Source organism: Ovis canadensis, chromosome 1 (genome assembly GCF_042477335.2).
Source record: "Ovis canadensis isolate MfBH-ARS-UI-01 breed Bighorn chromosome 1, ARS-UI_OviCan_v2, whole genome shotgun sequence".
Classification (NCBI taxonomy): domain Eukaryota; kingdom Metazoa; phylum Chordata; class Mammalia; order Artiodactyla; family Bovidae; genus Ovis; species Ovis canadensis.
In genome coordinates this window covers 86677841-86694486 of record NC_091245.1, presented here as the reverse complement: position 1 = coordinate 86694486, position 16646 = coordinate 86677841, and the positions used below count along the sequence as shown (strand labels likewise).

General features: G+C 38.5%; 2 protein-coding genes and 1 long non-coding RNA gene across 3 annotated transcripts in view; 1 reads left to right on the top strand and 2 right to left on the bottom strand.

Annotated features, from left to right (window-relative positions):
• Positions 1-1027: 1027 nt before the first annotated feature.
• PRPF38B (pre-mRNA processing factor 38B) lies at positions 1028-9852 on the bottom strand. The gene is made up of 6 exons (XM_069599338.1): positions 8958-9852; positions 6083-6151; positions 5652-5803; positions 5511-5571; positions 3309-3532; positions 1028-3060 (listed from the first exon to the last, which is right to left on the bottom strand). The coding sequence occupies exons 1-6, from the start codon at positions 9231-9233 to the stop codon at positions 2211-2213; spliced, it is 1632 nt and encodes a 543-aa protein (XP_069455439.1). The 5' UTR covers positions 9234-9852; the 3' UTR covers positions 1028-2210.
• Positions 9592-12463, top strand: LOC138445419 (uncharacterized). The gene is made up of 2 exons (XR_011258866.1): positions 9592-9953; positions 12040-12463. It is a non-coding gene; the product is annotated as an uncharacterized lncRNA (long non-coding RNA).
• A 981-nt stretch (positions 12464-13444) lies between these two features.
• Positions 13445-16646, bottom strand: part of EEIG2 (EEIG family member 2) — a 115177-nt gene continuing 111975 nt past the window's right edge. Inside the window, exon 11 of the mRNA XM_070292225.1 lies at positions 13445-13609. The gene's annotated coding sequence lies outside the window, so the exon portion shown is untranslated. The remainder of the gene's footprint in view (positions 13610-16646) is intronic.

Below are 16646 nucleotides of genomic sequence, written 5' to 3'. Positions count from 1 at the left end.
AGCTCTATCAAAAGCTTAAGTTTTCTCAAAAATTGCAAGAAACAATCCTGAGATGTCTTTCAGAGCCGCTTGTTTTCAGCCTTTTTGAAAGCTATTCTCCAAATTAAGTCATGCATATGTCTGGCATTAATATTACTTACATGTTCTCCTATATATCAAAATGCTCAAAAGCAAAATGACAGGAAACTAAATGCAGTGATACTTTCACTTCTATTTATAATAAATTCTTCCCATGTTTTGCCAAAATACACCACCAAATTAACTATATTCAAAGGAGCAGCACCATCCATTTAGATATGCTAAATATTTGTTAAATCTATTGGCTTTCATCATTCAGGAAGTTTTCTACCTATCTAGTGTTCATTCACTTGACACTTAGCTTAAAAGATCATTGAATATTCTACTCTTAAAAAAAAGAGTATTTTCTTAGAATTCGTTCATTTAATGAGATTTTTCTGAAGTAAAGTAAGTACAAATGTTAGTTAAGCCCACATATGAAGAACTCTGCCAAATGTACTCCTTTGTCCCATTTAACGTTTTTTTTTACAAGGTGGCATCTGAGTGCCCATCTCACTGGCCAATATGAAGTGAGAAACAAATGTTGATATGGTCAGTTAATTCTGTCAGAAGACTCCCTTATAGTCCTGTCAATGACTGAACTTTGGGCCTCTGTTACAAGAATTGGAAGAGTTATTTTTAAAAGCTCTTTCAAGTCCAAATTTTAAATGATTCTAATATATAACCTAATTGTAAAGTCCTGCAATAAGGACCTCTGATGTGAAACTAATTATTCAAACCAAAAAACCACCTATTGATGCAGTAACACCCAAGGATAAAGGGAACTGGTATTAAGAACCCTAGCAAACATTGCTCGCCATCATGTATGTCTAATTCCATCTACACATTTAAAATTTACTTGTCATTTGGGCGCTAAGATATCCTTCTGCTCAAAGTATGACTCTACTAACATTGTATCTATTTCCACAATAAAAAATACTTAACAAAAGGGGGAAGCCAACACCCAGGATAAAGGATTTAATCCAGTAATTTATTCCACACTCATGATCGTTCTCTGTAATCAGAATACAAGTCATAAGAACAATCTATCAAATAATTTGCTGATAATCTTAAATAATGCAGCAAAGCATTACTTTTAATACTTCTCTCTTGTAGATTAAGTTTAAAAACTCAAACAGCAATCTTCATTTTCAATAAAAAAAGTTTTGAATTTAAAAAAAGGACACTATATCAAGCTGTTTCATAATTTAAGTATTTTCCATTTATAAAAACACTTTGGAAGCTTGAGGCTTATACCCATTTCTCTACTCACCTGCCCCACCCTCTCCCAATCTCACGTTAGTATAGGGTTGCTGCAAGAATGCTAGGCTTTAGACATTAATCTCTCCTTTAATATAGTACTTTAAAATCTGAAAAATTCAAGAAAAAGATTACATGTCATGTATTTTCTTCAAATAAAAAAGGAAAACTAAGTGAATTAATTTTAGGCATACTAACAGTGTCCCTTTGAGGTAGAATGCTAAAAGGACTTTTGATCAAATCACAGCCTAATTGAAACCTCTGCATCAGAAACTAACTTCTCATAAATTCTCTCTAAAGTTAACTGTAGAGACTATTAGGTTTAACATATTAACAAGAGCCTTCCAAGACAATATACAGTGGGCAAGAATGTTAATCCTAAAGCTGCTGCCTTCATGTACACTGAAAGCATGTAGTTCTCCTATAATAGACATCCTAGATCCATTTTCAAAGTCTTTAGCATTCTATTACGAAAAGCACAGCCATGCTAACTTCAGTACACAAACCATAATCCCACACCTACAAAACAAAAATAGAATTAGTGGCAGTTTATTGCCTTATACAAATTTAACCAACATGGCAACCATGCCAAAGGAATTAAAACATTTTCAGGACATATGTACAGACTGTACATCTCAAAAACAGTTGAACAATAAAATGCAAGAACAATCTGTGCATCATGTATCAAACTCAACAATTGGGTGAAGACATCAATGCAATAAATGGGATTACAAAGGCACTTCCCTACACAAAAGAGGAAATGAAAATGCAGCCTACAGGGAGCTTGAAGAGTGCGTAACTACTGCACAACCTCAACTTGGGAGGAAAAAGAAAAAGCAGATTTAATCCAACGTTTATAGGATTCAATGTGATCCACTTTTACAAAAAAACTGTCACACAGTCTCCTCCTTGTCTTTATGTTGTTTTTCTTGGCTCTCTGTTTCTATGCTTTGGCTCCTTCGGCGATCACGTTTGTCAGACTGGTCCTTGCTATCGCTGTGATCTCGTTTGTGGGAACGTTCTTTGCTTCCGCTGCGCTTCCTAGATTTTTCTTTGCTGGGGCTATGTTCTCGTTTTCTTTTCTCAACACTGTCAGTTCTTCCTTGACTGCCACTTCTACTTCGTTTGTTTGATTTTTCTTTACTGTCATTTTTGTGTTTACTTGATTTCTCTTTGCTCCTGCTTCTACTCCGTTTCCCTGCGTTTCTACTTCTACTCCTACTTCTGTGTTTTCTTTCTCTGCTTCTACTTCTACTATGTTTTCTCTCCTTCTTGGAGTCTTTTTTGTCATCTCTGTGTCGCCTGTCATCTTTGTCTTCTTTATGTTTCTTTTCTTCTACCTCACCCCTACTTCTCCGCTCCTTGGACCGTTCTCGTGATCGCTCCTTTTCTCGGTCATTACCTCTTTCCTTATCATAGTCACGGTCTCGTCTTCTACCTCTCTCGTTTTCTTTCTCTCTTTCCCGATCCCTGTCCCTTCTATCCCCTTTTCTATCACGACTCCGACTACGGCTTCTATGTCTTTCCCTACTCCTGCTATGTCTGCGTTCTAGCCCCCGATCAATACTCCGGGATCTTCGCCTTTCTTTCTCCCTTTCTTTGGCTTCACGCTCTAGTCGCTGGCGTTCTTTCTCTCTTTCTAATTCTCGGTCAAAACTAGAAGACCCATGGCCTTCTCGATGATGGCTTCTACTTCTGGATCTTCTCGGGGACCTTCGTGGACTCAGTGATCTCCTTGGAGACCTAATATTCAGGAAAAAAGAGGAAGGGGAGAAAAAAGCTTGAATAAAACATGAGCGTTACACATGAAGAATAATTTAAGCAAAATATTTGCCTGTTCTCATTTACAGATGCATAATTTGTTGAACATGCCCTTAAGGGTAGAAAATGGGGGAAAGATGACAAATTATATGTAAGAATGTGATACTAATTTCCAAGAACTTTTGCATAAAGCACATTTTAAAGCTGCAGTAACTCAAGGGTTACATTACCTTGAGCGTCTGCGCTCAGCATGTCTGTCTATTTCCTCAGTGCCTTCCTTTCCGTCCTTCTTGATTTTCCTTGGCCTGGTTTTAATCTGTTGATCAATATTTTTCTGAACCGGAACCGGAATTCTCGGAAACAAAGTAGAAAACCACTCCAGTTTTGTGAGAAAAGATCGCAGCATTTCACCAATGGTCATTACGCAGCCTCCACCAGCCTTCACATCTAGGTCCTACAGAAACACAAAAGATATCCTGGCCGTCAAAAAATTTATCTCAATAAATATAAGAATACTATAAAAAATATAACCATCTTTGGAATCTCAAATACAAAAAAATTCTAAAAATTTCAGTTTGTGTACCTTTCTAATCTGGTAATGAATGATACACAGAAATATCTGGGCTCAGTGTGTGCATGCAGGTGAGAACAAACCCTGCAACCTCATGGACAGAAAGAGAAGTGACCTCTCTCAGTTAAAAAAGAATATGAAACACCCCCTTACATTACTAGACTATTTGGAACAATCAAATTTACATTCCATATACCTACTAACTATACATTTTATTTCTGTGGACACGTTTGCATACATTGTTCCTAGCGGCGTAACCTAGCTACATATGAACTACTTTAAATAGTTCCTGTCTAAAGATTATCTTTTAACAGCTCTAATATAAAATGAAGCCCTAATAAAACTGGAAGCAATAGCAAACCAACTGCCATGAAGCAGTGAGGTTTCTAATTTAGAGTTACGTAGAAAATAAATAAATAAACAAATAATTGGAAACGCATAATCCATGATGACCATTGTCTCTGAAAAGGGTCATTACCGCATGAAGGCCTTCTTGCTATGCCCTCTCACAGCTCAGGACATGTTAGTCAGCTATTGTCAGTCCCAAACCTATAGTGCAAGCACACAAGGAAAGTGAGATTTGTTATCTAAACAGGAAAACAAGAGCTAAAGGTAAAACTGCTTGCACTCACACACATTTAAGTGTTCAGATATACAGTATTTCCAAATATAATCGCTGCAGATATCTAAGGAAGAAAACAATAAGTTAGCTTAAATAGAAAGCCTCAGGTTTGTAAATACAATAAAAAACAGATTAAACAGAAGCATTCAGAAACAAACCTAATATCAACTTATGAAGTGGGACATGCTTTTTAAATATAGAAAGGAGAAGCACCCTAGCCTGAAAAATCTTATCTAAAAAGAAAAAACGATTGTGATTTATCATATAACACACTTTTGGCCTCTTCCGAGATAATAAACAGACTGTAAATAGACTTTTTACAAAAAAAAAAAAAAAAGTACAGAGAAAAATTCTCCATGTCTATATGAGTGAGATTTATTTAGTTGTGCATGTAGTAATAAAAACACACCAGAAAGATTTCCATTAGGACTATCCTTTAATATAACCAATTCTTTGGATACATTTTAAATAGGGCTACTAAAATACCACTCAGTTTTCTTTATGAACCTTAAAGTGTAATGGTGGGGACAGATGTATGGACAACAGTGATCATTATTAAGAGCCTTCTGTGATCTTGGACTTTAATACATGTATTATTTAAATCTGACACAGTAATGTATTCCAAAGTACTTTCTGAACATATGTAACAAGTTCAACCTTAAGCTTGAATGCTAAGTTTTACATTAAAAAAAAAAAAATCTGAACTACTAAAGAGAGGTTTCTTTCTGTAAACATGTATAGTAAGAGTTAGAAAGCTGGGACTGAAATAGTCTGATCACCTTGAACAAGTTATCTAAACCCTCACCCTATTTAAATTCCACTCAGCTCTAAAATTCTGCATTTCTATACAAATGGAAATATTCCTATTTGGAGGAAATTATAGGGTAAAAATCTGAAAAGTCCCAGAATATATATTAAAAAAAGCAATAATTACTATTTCTATGTGCATGTCTTACCACCTCAATCTTGAGCATGGCCAACTAAAAAGTCACTATCAACTGTACAAGTCAAGATCAATACACAGAATACAACTAGGAAGAGAAAACTCAATAGTTAGCAAAATAAATCTAAACAATTTAAAAATTTGAAAACAAGACTTAACAGGACATTAATTCCAAAAGTATGTGAGTGAATAAATTTAGGTACAGAAAATTCTGGAAGATGTTAAATCATCAATAAATAAAAAATATTTTAAAAGGATAATCAGAAGAAAATTAATTATTACCCTTGTTGACATACCTCTTCATCATCAAGGAAGGATTCAAACCAGTCCCACAGATCTGTAGGGGGCTGTGTGTACCTAGAATCACATAAGACTGATTAAGCTTAGGTCAATTAAAATAAGATATTTATTGAAAATGTAGAGAAATGTATGCTCACCTTATATACATAAATCCAAGGGCTCTAATATATGGAGAGTCTGTGTGTGTTATAAGACCCATCACTTGCTTGCGAGTTAATTTCAGAGTAAATAATTTGTATAACAGGCAAAAAGCTGTAGAAACAATTCCTCCTGTTCCAACACCTCGAACCTTTAAGGGAAAGAATCAAGACAGTGGTAAAGTAATTAACAGAGATACTTAATACCAACTGATTAATCCTATTAGCTATTAATACAAGATACAATCCAGAACTGAGAACAGACCATTAAAAAAAAAAGCTTTTCTAACCCCAGGGAACACTTGACTTTAGATTTTTAAAAACACAAACTAACTGTAACTTGGTATGTAATTGACAAACTTTTAGTTTTCCAAACATAAACTTAGTTATTAGACACAGAAAAACTGAAAAATGCACGTACTTCTACTTACCCCTCCGCACATCCCTGTTTGGCCAGCTGTTTTCCTGCTTCCTTTCTCCCATGGTTCAACATGCGTGACCTGAAAATAGAAAAGAGAAACACAACAAACATTCATGCTTTGAATTTTAAAAAAATGACTCAAGTAAACCCCAATCCATAACAGAGCAGCTCTTCCAAAAGTTTGGAAGTTGGGCATTTTGACATGATGTATATATTTTGTTTACATACATTTTAAAGTATGTAAACCATCTCTGAAAACTGCTTAGATATTTCAAATAGCACCAATAAAGCAACCTAGGGTTTAACAAAACCTCAACAACTTTACACAGCAGAAATCCCATTAAATTAGCTTTGTAGGGAGCAGATACAGGTGGAGATATGAAATTTCTAGTCTTACACACTTAAAAATTGATAATCAACTTTGTATTATGAATTACTTAAATAAAAATCCTCATTTTAAAATGGATTTAAAGCCCCAACTTAAAGCAGAAAGTATTAACAAAGTTTAAGTATTTATATAAAAAAAAACTTTAAAATACCCTTAATATTCCAATTTTGTGGTGATTTAAAATTCCACATTATAAAATAAAGAAAAAACAAAGTGTGCTAAAGTAGTAACAAATTACTTCTGAAGCAAAATCATCAAACTTGATATTTACACATTTTTTTAAAACCATGATCAAGCATTATGTTCATTTCTGACTAAAGATGAAATTACAAAGGCCATACCTACACATAGATTATTCTAGTTACTGTATATTTTCAGCCTGATTATATGAACCAATTCAATTTTCCCCCCAAATATAAACTGGGCCAAAAACAGTAAGTATAACTTGCATTGTCAAGTATATTCAAAGATACAGATCTTTGCTAAAGTGGGGCACCCTATAAAAACAATATATTTCACCTAAAAACAGCAAAGAAAGATTAGCTGTACAACAGATAGAACAAAGGTGTTTTGAAAAAATAAGATCCGTATTAGTTTCTTAACTTGAAACAAAACCAAATGGTTTTGAAATCCTGTTCTTTTACTACGTATTTCTGAAATTTTACTTCCACCCATCCATTATTACATGAAATAGTCCTTGTCAATGCCTCAGACAGAAAAGCATGCATTTAAATGTAAACACTACACTATTTTGCTCAGTGGACTAAGCTGCACTGCTTTAGAGTTTTATTTCCTTCCCCCACCTTGCTGTGAAGAGATGTTTCAATTCCTTAAAGGCTAACCAAAGGGGTGGATGCCATACAAAATAGACTTACAAAATAGGAAGCCTATATATTTCAACGATTATTTGATCTGGATAACAAAACCCGAGTCTTCAATTTTAGAACTAAATTTAAATAAATTGTAGTAGAATCTTAAGTGTTTCAAGACACAGTATGTAAAATTTGAAAGTAAACTTTTCCCTCAATCCTATTAACATTTGCCTAGGTTATTAAACAGAACCTGCCACAAAGAGCAGGAACCCGATCTCAACTGAATAAGGGTTAAATATTCACCACATTGTATCCACACTGAAAAAGGCCTTACCTTAAAAAAAAAAAAAAAAATCTAGTTCACAGTATTACAATTACTTACAATATTAAGAGTACACAGAAATTTCAGTTTACTTTATATACCCAAAGTTGAATTATATTCTCAAAATAAGATCTCCTATCAAAACCAACTGGTATCTCAAAATCCTTTAATAAGCTATTCACTTAGGGGAAAAGGTGGACAAAACGTAACCTGAAGGCAAATAAAGAAAATTTCCTCTCTTATCACCTCTACAGATATGTTCAGGTCAGGGAAGATAACTTTTATGTGGTCTGTCAAGTGGTTTTTAGGAGTCAATACAGACAAAACGTATTATGTCAGATGTCTTAGTTTAAGTATTTAAAGACCTTTAAGATTAACTGATATTCTTTAATAGTATAAGTTTATCTTAGGAGGCCTGGAAGATAATTTTTAAAAACTACATAATTTTAGGTAAATGGAGAAAGCCTACCAAATTCGTGAGGAAAAGACCAAAACCAATGGTCAAAAAAAAAAAAAAAATCTAAGTAGCCGTTCATTTAACCAGGGAAATGCATTTATGGCGATTGAGCATGATTAATAATGCATACCTCTACCTGCGACCCTGGGCTGCTCCGAGCCTCGCTGCAAGACTGAGTCAATCCTGCTAACGAAACAAGAACTGAGACAAGAGTGCAGTGAGGAGGCGCCAGGTGAGCTCCCCAGCACAGCCAAGCCAGCACCGACCCTGCCGCAGAAGCCCAGGGCCCAGATAATTCTAAATAAGCCCAACGCACAGGTGACTGAAACCACTCACTCCTGACCTCCTGCTGCTAAAATTTCCAGGCCTTCGGTACATCTTTTCCACTTGCACCTCTCCACCCTCGACCCTCCCACTCCACCCGACACACACACTGACCATCTCCCTGTCCGGATCGGATAGTGAATACCAACAACACGAGGCCAACAATGAAGTCAATACACGAACTGGCCCGGGGTGAGCGGGAGAAGCACCAACAAGTTGGCGCTGAGCAGATCCACGTCAAAAGAAAGAAATTTAAACTGTAAACTGGAGAGGCTTCAGTTACTCGTTTCTCCTCTCCCCCAGTCCTCCCGTCCCAACTCCCCCCAGGGGCGGGCAGGAGGTTGGGGGAAGAGAGATCAATGGCGGCGGGCTCTCCTGGCCCTAAAAATCTGAAAAGGAAATGAGAGGGCGGCCCCAGTTTGACCCCTCCCTGGCGAACTACAAGCCACAGCTCCCCCTCCGTTCAACCTTTCCTCAGCTACAGATCATCAGACCTCGAGGGCCGCCTCCGCCCGTTTCCTCCATACCCCTTCCTCGGAACTTAACATCCCCCCCACCCCGCCAAGTCTAGTCGCTTCGTACCTTAAAGTAGATCTCGTCCACCACCTCGTGGTAGGTCTTGAGCTCGTACAGCTGCACTTTAAAGTAAGGCGACGACAGGATATTGGTCAAGATCATGGGGTTGAGGTTCATAGTCTTTTCGTTGCCCCACAGCGGCAGCACATTGCCCTGCTTGCCCGAGACTGCCGGCTTGGTGGTGCCGCCGCTGCCGCACTGCTGCTGCTGCTGGGCTGCGGCCGCTGCCGCCTGGTGCTGCGGCTGCGAGTTGCCTGTCAGCGCCGGGCTGTTGTTAGCCATGTTGCGGCGGAAGGAAGAAGGGAGGGAGAAGGGAGGGGGAGGCGGCCAAGCTCGATCTCGCTCTTCGGGACAACGGTCCGGGACCCTACTCCATGGAACGCCGTCGAAGAGGGGGCCGCCTCGCTATCCCTCAGCTGGGTGAGGGAGGGCAACCGGAACGTAAGAGACGGACCCCTGGTCGAGAGCAGACGCCGAATCGCGGGCCTCGAGAACTCCAAGCAGACACCGAGCCGGCGGCCTGGGAGCGCGCTCTCTTCCGCCAACTGCCCCTGGGAGCAAGATGGCGGCCCCGGCGGATATGACGCAACACGCCCCAGAATTCCAAGCTTAGCCGACGGCCAATCAGAGACGCCCAGGTGGGCTCGAGATTCCTCTTCCTAGTTCCGCGAGTTCCGCGCACACTGCGGTCGCGGCGCTGGCCTCTACTGCCCACCTCTTAGGAGACACTGGGGATTTGGTGGCCAGGGGAGGGGGTTGTCGGTTTGATCTGTATGTTGGACTGCGGCCCGGGTTTCTCCTTTCGGAAGCTGAGCGGGAAGGCGTTCGGAGGGCTGTGTGCTTGCAAATTCGTGACTTGATTCCTGTGGAGTCTCTTGGGTTCACAGTTGTCGTATTCTCCGATAGGACCGCATTCATTCATGTGATACCGACGCAAAGTCGTCCGCCAGCCTGTAGTGTCTGGCCGGAGGTCTTATTATTGGAACCTAAATTTATTCAACAGTAAGGTCGAGATAACATTTTAGTGGACTGTTAAAAAAAAGGCATTTTTGCTTTAAAAGAGCTGCTGTACCTGTAGCTCCGTTTTGTTACGTGACTTCTATTTGAGTACTTCCATTCTGCCGATGCACTCTTGACTGGGGGAGGAAGAGGTGGAAGAAGCTGCTGGGTGTGAAAATGAGTCAGAATCTCGTCTTTCAAAAGCCACTGTTAACCTAGAGAAGATTTATGGTGTTTGGGAGCTAAGAGAAGGCGAAAAAAGGCAGTAAAATTTGTGCAACTATTCATGAACTAGGCAGTTTTATAATCAGTAGCCTGAGTATCCATAGAAGCAAGGAAGATCAAGCTCAGTAGGGGGTAGTCTGGCCGACCGAGGGCAGGAAATACACTTATGGGGGAGTAACGACTGTATAGGAATTGGACCACGTAAGTGCCTGGAATCCCGAGATGAAACATTAGGAATTTAATGGCATTTAAACCCAAGGTTACAGCTATGACTCCAAAGTCACCTTCGATGCTAATATGCCAAATAGTCTCAGGTTCCAGTTCATTCTTAACAGTGTTGCCAGAGTCATCCTTCGAAAAGTGCCGCACTCCTTACTCAAAACCTTGGATGCTCGGTGTTATCCTAATTGCCAAAATCCAAGGACATTTTCCATTCTCCATCCTATTTGATTTCTCATTGTGACACTTTAATCATTTAGTCTTGCCTAGAAACTTGAAGTAGGAAGTTTGAAGGTGGAGTTTTTTTTTTTTTAAGTATTTAAACTTTTTATTATCGGAATATAGACTATTAAAACTGTCTCCTTTCAGGTGAACATTGAAGGGACTCAGCCATACATATACACGTATCCACTCTCCCCCAAACTCCCCTCCCATCCGGGCTGCCACAGAACATTGAGCCGAGTTCCTTGTGCTATAAAGTAGATCCTTAGTGGTTATCCATCTTAAATGTAGCAGTGTGTACATGTCCATGCCAAGCTCCCTAACTGTTCCTACCCCCTATTCTTACCCCCACCCCAAGCTTAAGTTGGTTCTCTGTGAGTCTGCTTCCTAAGTTCATTTGTATTTCTTTTTAGATTCCATATATAAGGGATGTCACATGTTTTTCCTTCTCTGTCTGACTTAATTGGAGATCTTAAGTTCAGTGGCTTAGACACAGAGGAGGGGAAAAGGATAAGACAGAAACTTTGGGAAAAATCCACACTTGGATGAAGTTGAACCAGTAGGAGATAGTGGTATGACAATGCAAGGAAAGATGAATGAGAAATGAATGATTATAGTGATTAATATTTAGAGCTGAACAGTATGTAAGTGATCATCCTGTCTAGTTCCTTTATTTATACTGGAGAACTAAAGCTTTTAGAAGTGGTTTTTAACTTCTTAGTAGATCTTGTTTTTCATTAGTATAGACTTACTTCCCAAGGAAAATAGATGATCCTAAATTTTCATGAATTACTGTTTTTTAAAAAAATATTTATTTTTATTTGTTTGGCTGCATAGAGTCTTAGTTGTGGCATGTGGGAGCTAGTTCCCTTACCAGGAATCGAACCCAGCCCCCCTGTATTGGGAGCACAGAGTCAGCCACTGGACCACCAGGGAATTCCCTGGATTACTGTTAAAAATAGCATGAAAAAAATTTTGAACCCAGTTCTTTATGTGTATTTTTTTTGCCTTGATAATAAGTTTATTAAGTTTACTCAGTGACATTAATTGCCAAATCCTACGAAATGCTTAAATCTTTTAAAAATTCATTTACCTCTAGACTTTGAGTGAAAAGCTTAGTAGAGAGATTGAAGTTTGATGTCAAAGTTTCAGTGGCATCAAACTAAGTATTAATATCAAATCAGGTATTAGGATAAAGTGCTTGAGATATTCAGTGAATCCCTAAAACAGCCTGAATGTATAACTATTACCCCCATTTAAAAAGTTATATTTAACTTAGGAATACTACACTGCACATAGATAAAGCTGGGAAGTTTGGTTTGCTTCATTTTGATACATGTACACTTATTGTCTTAGTCTTTGCAGGCTATAAAAAAATCACAGACTGAGTAACTTATTAACAACAAAAATTTATTTTTTACAGTTCTGGAGTTCTGGAGAGTCCAAGGCCAAGGGGAAACTCTCTTCCTGCTTCACGGTTGGCCCCTTCTAGCTATGTAATCACAAGATTGAAGTGATGTGGAAGTTCTCTGAGATTTCGAAGAGCACCAACCCCCATTTGTGAGGGCTCCTCCCTCATGATTTAAGTACTTCTCAAAGGCTCCACCTTCTAATACCGTCATACAATCATATACTAGGTTCCCTTTTTACCTGGCTTCTTTGACTCGAGATAATTTTCATATTCATCCTTATTGCTTGTATCAGTTGTATGTGTGCTTGTTTTATTTTTTTACTGTGTAGTATTCCATGGTATGGAATTCCTACTATTTGTTTACTCAGTTATCTGCTGGTGGGCATGTGGATTTCTAATTTTTGTCTATTACAAATAAAGTCACTATGACTATGAACATTTGTGTACTAGTCTTTGTGTAGATGTTTTTCTCTTGGTGAATATCTAGATGTAAGACTGACTGAGTCATATGATAGGTATATGTTTAACTTTTTAAGAAACAGCCAAACTTTTGCAAGGTGACTAATATTTTACATTCACAGCAGCAAAGTCTGAGAGTTCCAGTTGCCCCATAAACTCATCAACACTTAGTATGAGGATTTTTTTTTCTTTAATTTTAGTCATTCTAAAGGGTGTGCAGTAGTATCTCACTGTGGGTTTAATTTACACTTCCCCTTATGACTGATGATGTTGAACATCATTTCAGGTACTTACCAGCATTCATATACCTTCTGTTGTGAAGTTAACTTCAAATCTTTTGCCCATTTATTTATGTGGGTGGTTGTCTTATTGAGTTGGAAGATTTTTGTTTTACATGGTCTGGATAGAAATCCTTTGAAACATGCATTGCAAGGATTTTCAGTCTGTTTCCTGCCTTTTAATTTTGCTAATGGTGTCTTTCAAATACTTTTTTATCTTAATGAAGTCCAAGTTACCAAAGTTTTGTTTTGCTGATGATTTGTGCTTTTTTTGTTCTAAGCATTTCTATCTTTAAGACTGAAATGACTTTCTTATGTTTCCTAAAAGTTTTATAATTTGAGAATTGATACTTAGGTTTGTGATCCATTTTGAGTTAATTTTTGCCTATGGCGTAAGGTAGAGTTGATTTTCTTTCTTCTTTTTTTTTTACATGGCTATTTAATTGATCCAGCATCATTTGTTTGTTTTTTTAATTTTATTTTTTACTTTATTTTACTTTACAATACTGTATTGGTTTTGCCATACATTGACATGAATCCACCACGGGTGTATACAAGCTCTCAATCCTGAATCCCCCTCCCACCTCCCACCCCATATCATTTCTCTGGATCATCCCCGTGCACCAGCCCCAAGCATCCTGTATCCTGTATCGAACATAGACTGGCACTTCGTTTCTTACATGATAGTATACATGTTTCAATGCCATTCTCCCAAATCATCCCACCCTCTCCCTCTTCCTCAGAGTCCAAAAGTCCGTTCTATACATCTGTGTCTCTTTCAGCATCATTTGTTGAAAAGACTTGTTTCCCTGTTGAATTGCTTTAGCATCTTTCTCAAAAATCAACTGACCCATCATGTATAAATTTACTTTTGAACTCTACTGTGTTCCACTGATCTATCTTTCCGCCAAAACCAAACTACCTTGATCACTGCAGTTCCAACTTCATTCTTTCTTTTAAAAATTGCTTTGGTTACTCTAGGGCCTTTGTGTTTCCATCAATTACTTAAAAAAGAAAAAAAGTCTGGCATGTGGAAGGTGTTTGATAAACATGTATCATTTATGAATAAATAATAATTAAAAAAATTGCCAAATGTAACTAAACATAATATTTTGAAGATTTGATTGTTCAAAACAAACTACAAAAACAACCACCACAATTCTAAAGTAACAAAAGAAGCCATTGACTAAAGTACCCAAGAATAAAAATCCGATACTACCGGTAGGTTGTTATAGTCAAAAGTGTTAGACAAAGCTATCCCTGTTTCCTTGGTTATGACTTCAAGGTACTGAATCAGATGAAGTATGAATTGAGATTTAAGAATTATTAGGTTTGGGGAAAAATAGATACATGTATATGTATGGCTGAGCCCCTTCGCAGTTCGCCTGAAACTACCACAACATTGTTAACTGGCTATATCACAATACAAAATAAAAATTTTAAAGTTTGGGGAAAAAAAATTAAAAGAATTATCAGGTGTTAGTAGAACCTGTCAATCGTTTCACAATAAACATAAGTCAAACCATTCTACTATATGCCTTAAACTTACACAGTGATGTGTATCAGTTATTTTTCAACAAATTGAGTGAATAAAACAATTCCTGATCCGGGAAGATCCCACATGCTGCGGAGCGATGAAGCCCATGTGCCACGACTATTGAGCCTGTGCTCTAGAACCAGGAGGCTGCAACTACTGCGCCCATATGTGCCACAGACACTGAAGCCCGTGTGCCCTAGGGCCCATGCTCCACAACAAGGGAAGTCACCGCAACCAGAAGCCTGTGCACCACAACGAGAGAGTAGCCCCCACTCACCACAGCCAGAGAAAAGCCCTCGCAGAAACGAAGTACCAGCACAGCCAAAAATAAATAAAAATTATAAAAATAAATGAACTGCTCGCAACACATCTGACACCAAGTGTTAGCGGTTCCCCCACAAACCAACCAATTTTTCATCTGTACACTATGTGTCCTACAATTTAATTGCAGTCCTGATACTAATTACTTAGAGTTAGCACATACTGCACAGGTCAAGGGCTCAGTCCCGCATGACTTCCCAATTTAGGCATCAGTCACAAGTAGTGGTGAATGAGAGCAGGACCCTGTAGGGCTCTCCAGCTGCAAGTCCTTTCTATGCCCCTTGTTTCTTGTCGTAGAAAATAGGCTTCATTCAACCTCCCTGACCTTCCCAGAGTTCCTATCACCGCTCACAGAACTCAGAGAAACACTTTGCTTATTACTACAAAGGATATTATTAAGGAATAGCCAGATGAAGAAGTGCATAGGGTGAGGTTTAGAAGGACCTCAGTGCAGAAGCTTCTATTCCAGTGGAGTCTGGGGTGCATCAGCATACAGACGCATGGCTGTCTTCATCAATCTGGAAGATCTCTGAACTCCATTACTTAGAGGTTTTGTGAGGTTCTGTTATTGATACATTGGGATGCTTGATTGAATCATAAGCCAAGGAGGTCAGAAAGAAAGAAAGTGAACTTGCTCAGTCGTGCCTGACTCTTTGCTACCCCATGGACTGTAGCCCATCAGGCTCCTCCGTCCATGGGATTTTCCAGGCAAGAATACTGGAGTGGGTTGCCATTTTCGTCTCCAAGGGAGGAGGCCAGGATAGGGCCGAAAGTTTCAACCTTCTAATTACCTGATTTGGTTTATCTGGCAACCAGTTTGTATCTGAAGCTATCTAAGGGCCCAACCAGAATCACCTTGCTAGTATATAAACGATACTCACCAAACAAACAAACAAACAAACCCTCATCATTCTAGAGATTTGAAGGATCTTATAAGCTCTTGTTGGGAGTTCCCTGGTGGCCTAATGCTTAGGATTCTGGGCTTTTACTGCTGTGGCCTGGGTTCAATCTCTGGGTGGGGAACTGAGATCTTACAAGTACTGCAGCATGGCCAAAAAAAAAACAAGCAGCTCTTATTTTTGGAACTGAGGACTAAGAACCAAATATTATAACAAAAGATGCTCCTATTACTCCTATCACTCAGGAAATTAACAAGGGTTTTAGAAGTTCTAGTGCTAAGAACTGAAGACAAAGACCAACATACATATTTCTCAATGACACGGAGTTAACTGACTTCCTGGATTGTCCTCACATTTATTGAAGACTTTGAATTAGGCTTACTCTCCAAGTGGAACCAATAATTTATTAATTTGTTTCTTCAACAAATTTGTTTCTTCAACAAATTAATAAATTATTGGTTCCACTTTGAGAGTGGAATGATGAAGTGGGATGCTGCTGTAAGAAAAGGATAGTCAGTTGTTAAGAACACAAACTCTGGGGCTTCCCTGGGGGCTCAGTGGTAAAGAATCTGCCTGCCAATGCAGGGGATACAGATTCAATTCCTGCCACCTGCAGGGAAGTTACAATCAAGTTACAATGCTATAACAAAACTCCTTTCAGATCTATCTATTTGTTTATATGAATGAGGTTTTTAGCGCTTACATATATAAGTATGAAAAAAAATAGCAGGAATTCCCTGGTGGTCCAGGGGTTAGGACGTGGTGCTTTCACTGTGGTAGCCAAGGTTCAATCCCCGGTCACTGGGGAACTAAGGGCCTTCAAACTGCACAGAATCGCCGAGAAAAGTATAGTATTGATATTATGCTGTGTCTCATCTTTTTTATTTTTATTTTTTGCCTTGCTGCACAGGATCTTAGTTTCCTGACCAGGGACTGAACCCATGTCCCCTTCAGTGGAAGCCTGGAGTCTTAACCATTGGACCACAAGGGAAGTCCCTTCCCACAAGGGAAGGACACACGGGAATCAGCAATATTCATAAACAGCTATATGTACTAACTGTTTAAAAAATATATCTTATTAAAAGATGTAGTTCTCATAAAATGTTACTTTCATGTTTAATAATC

Coding starts and splice junctions, on each gene's coding strand:
- PRPF38B (XM_069599338.1), bottom strand. CDS start 9,233: ATGGCTAACAACAGCCCGGCGCTGACAGGCAACTCGCAGCCGCAGCAC. Junction 3,533..5,510: donor CCTTCCTTGATGATGAAGAG/GTATGTCAACAA, acceptor GTGTTTCTGTAG/GACCTAGATGTGAAGGCTGG. Junction 3,061..3,308: donor GCTGAGCGCAGACGCTCAAG/GTAATGTAACCC, acceptor CCTGAATATTAG/GTCTCCAAGGAGATCACTGA.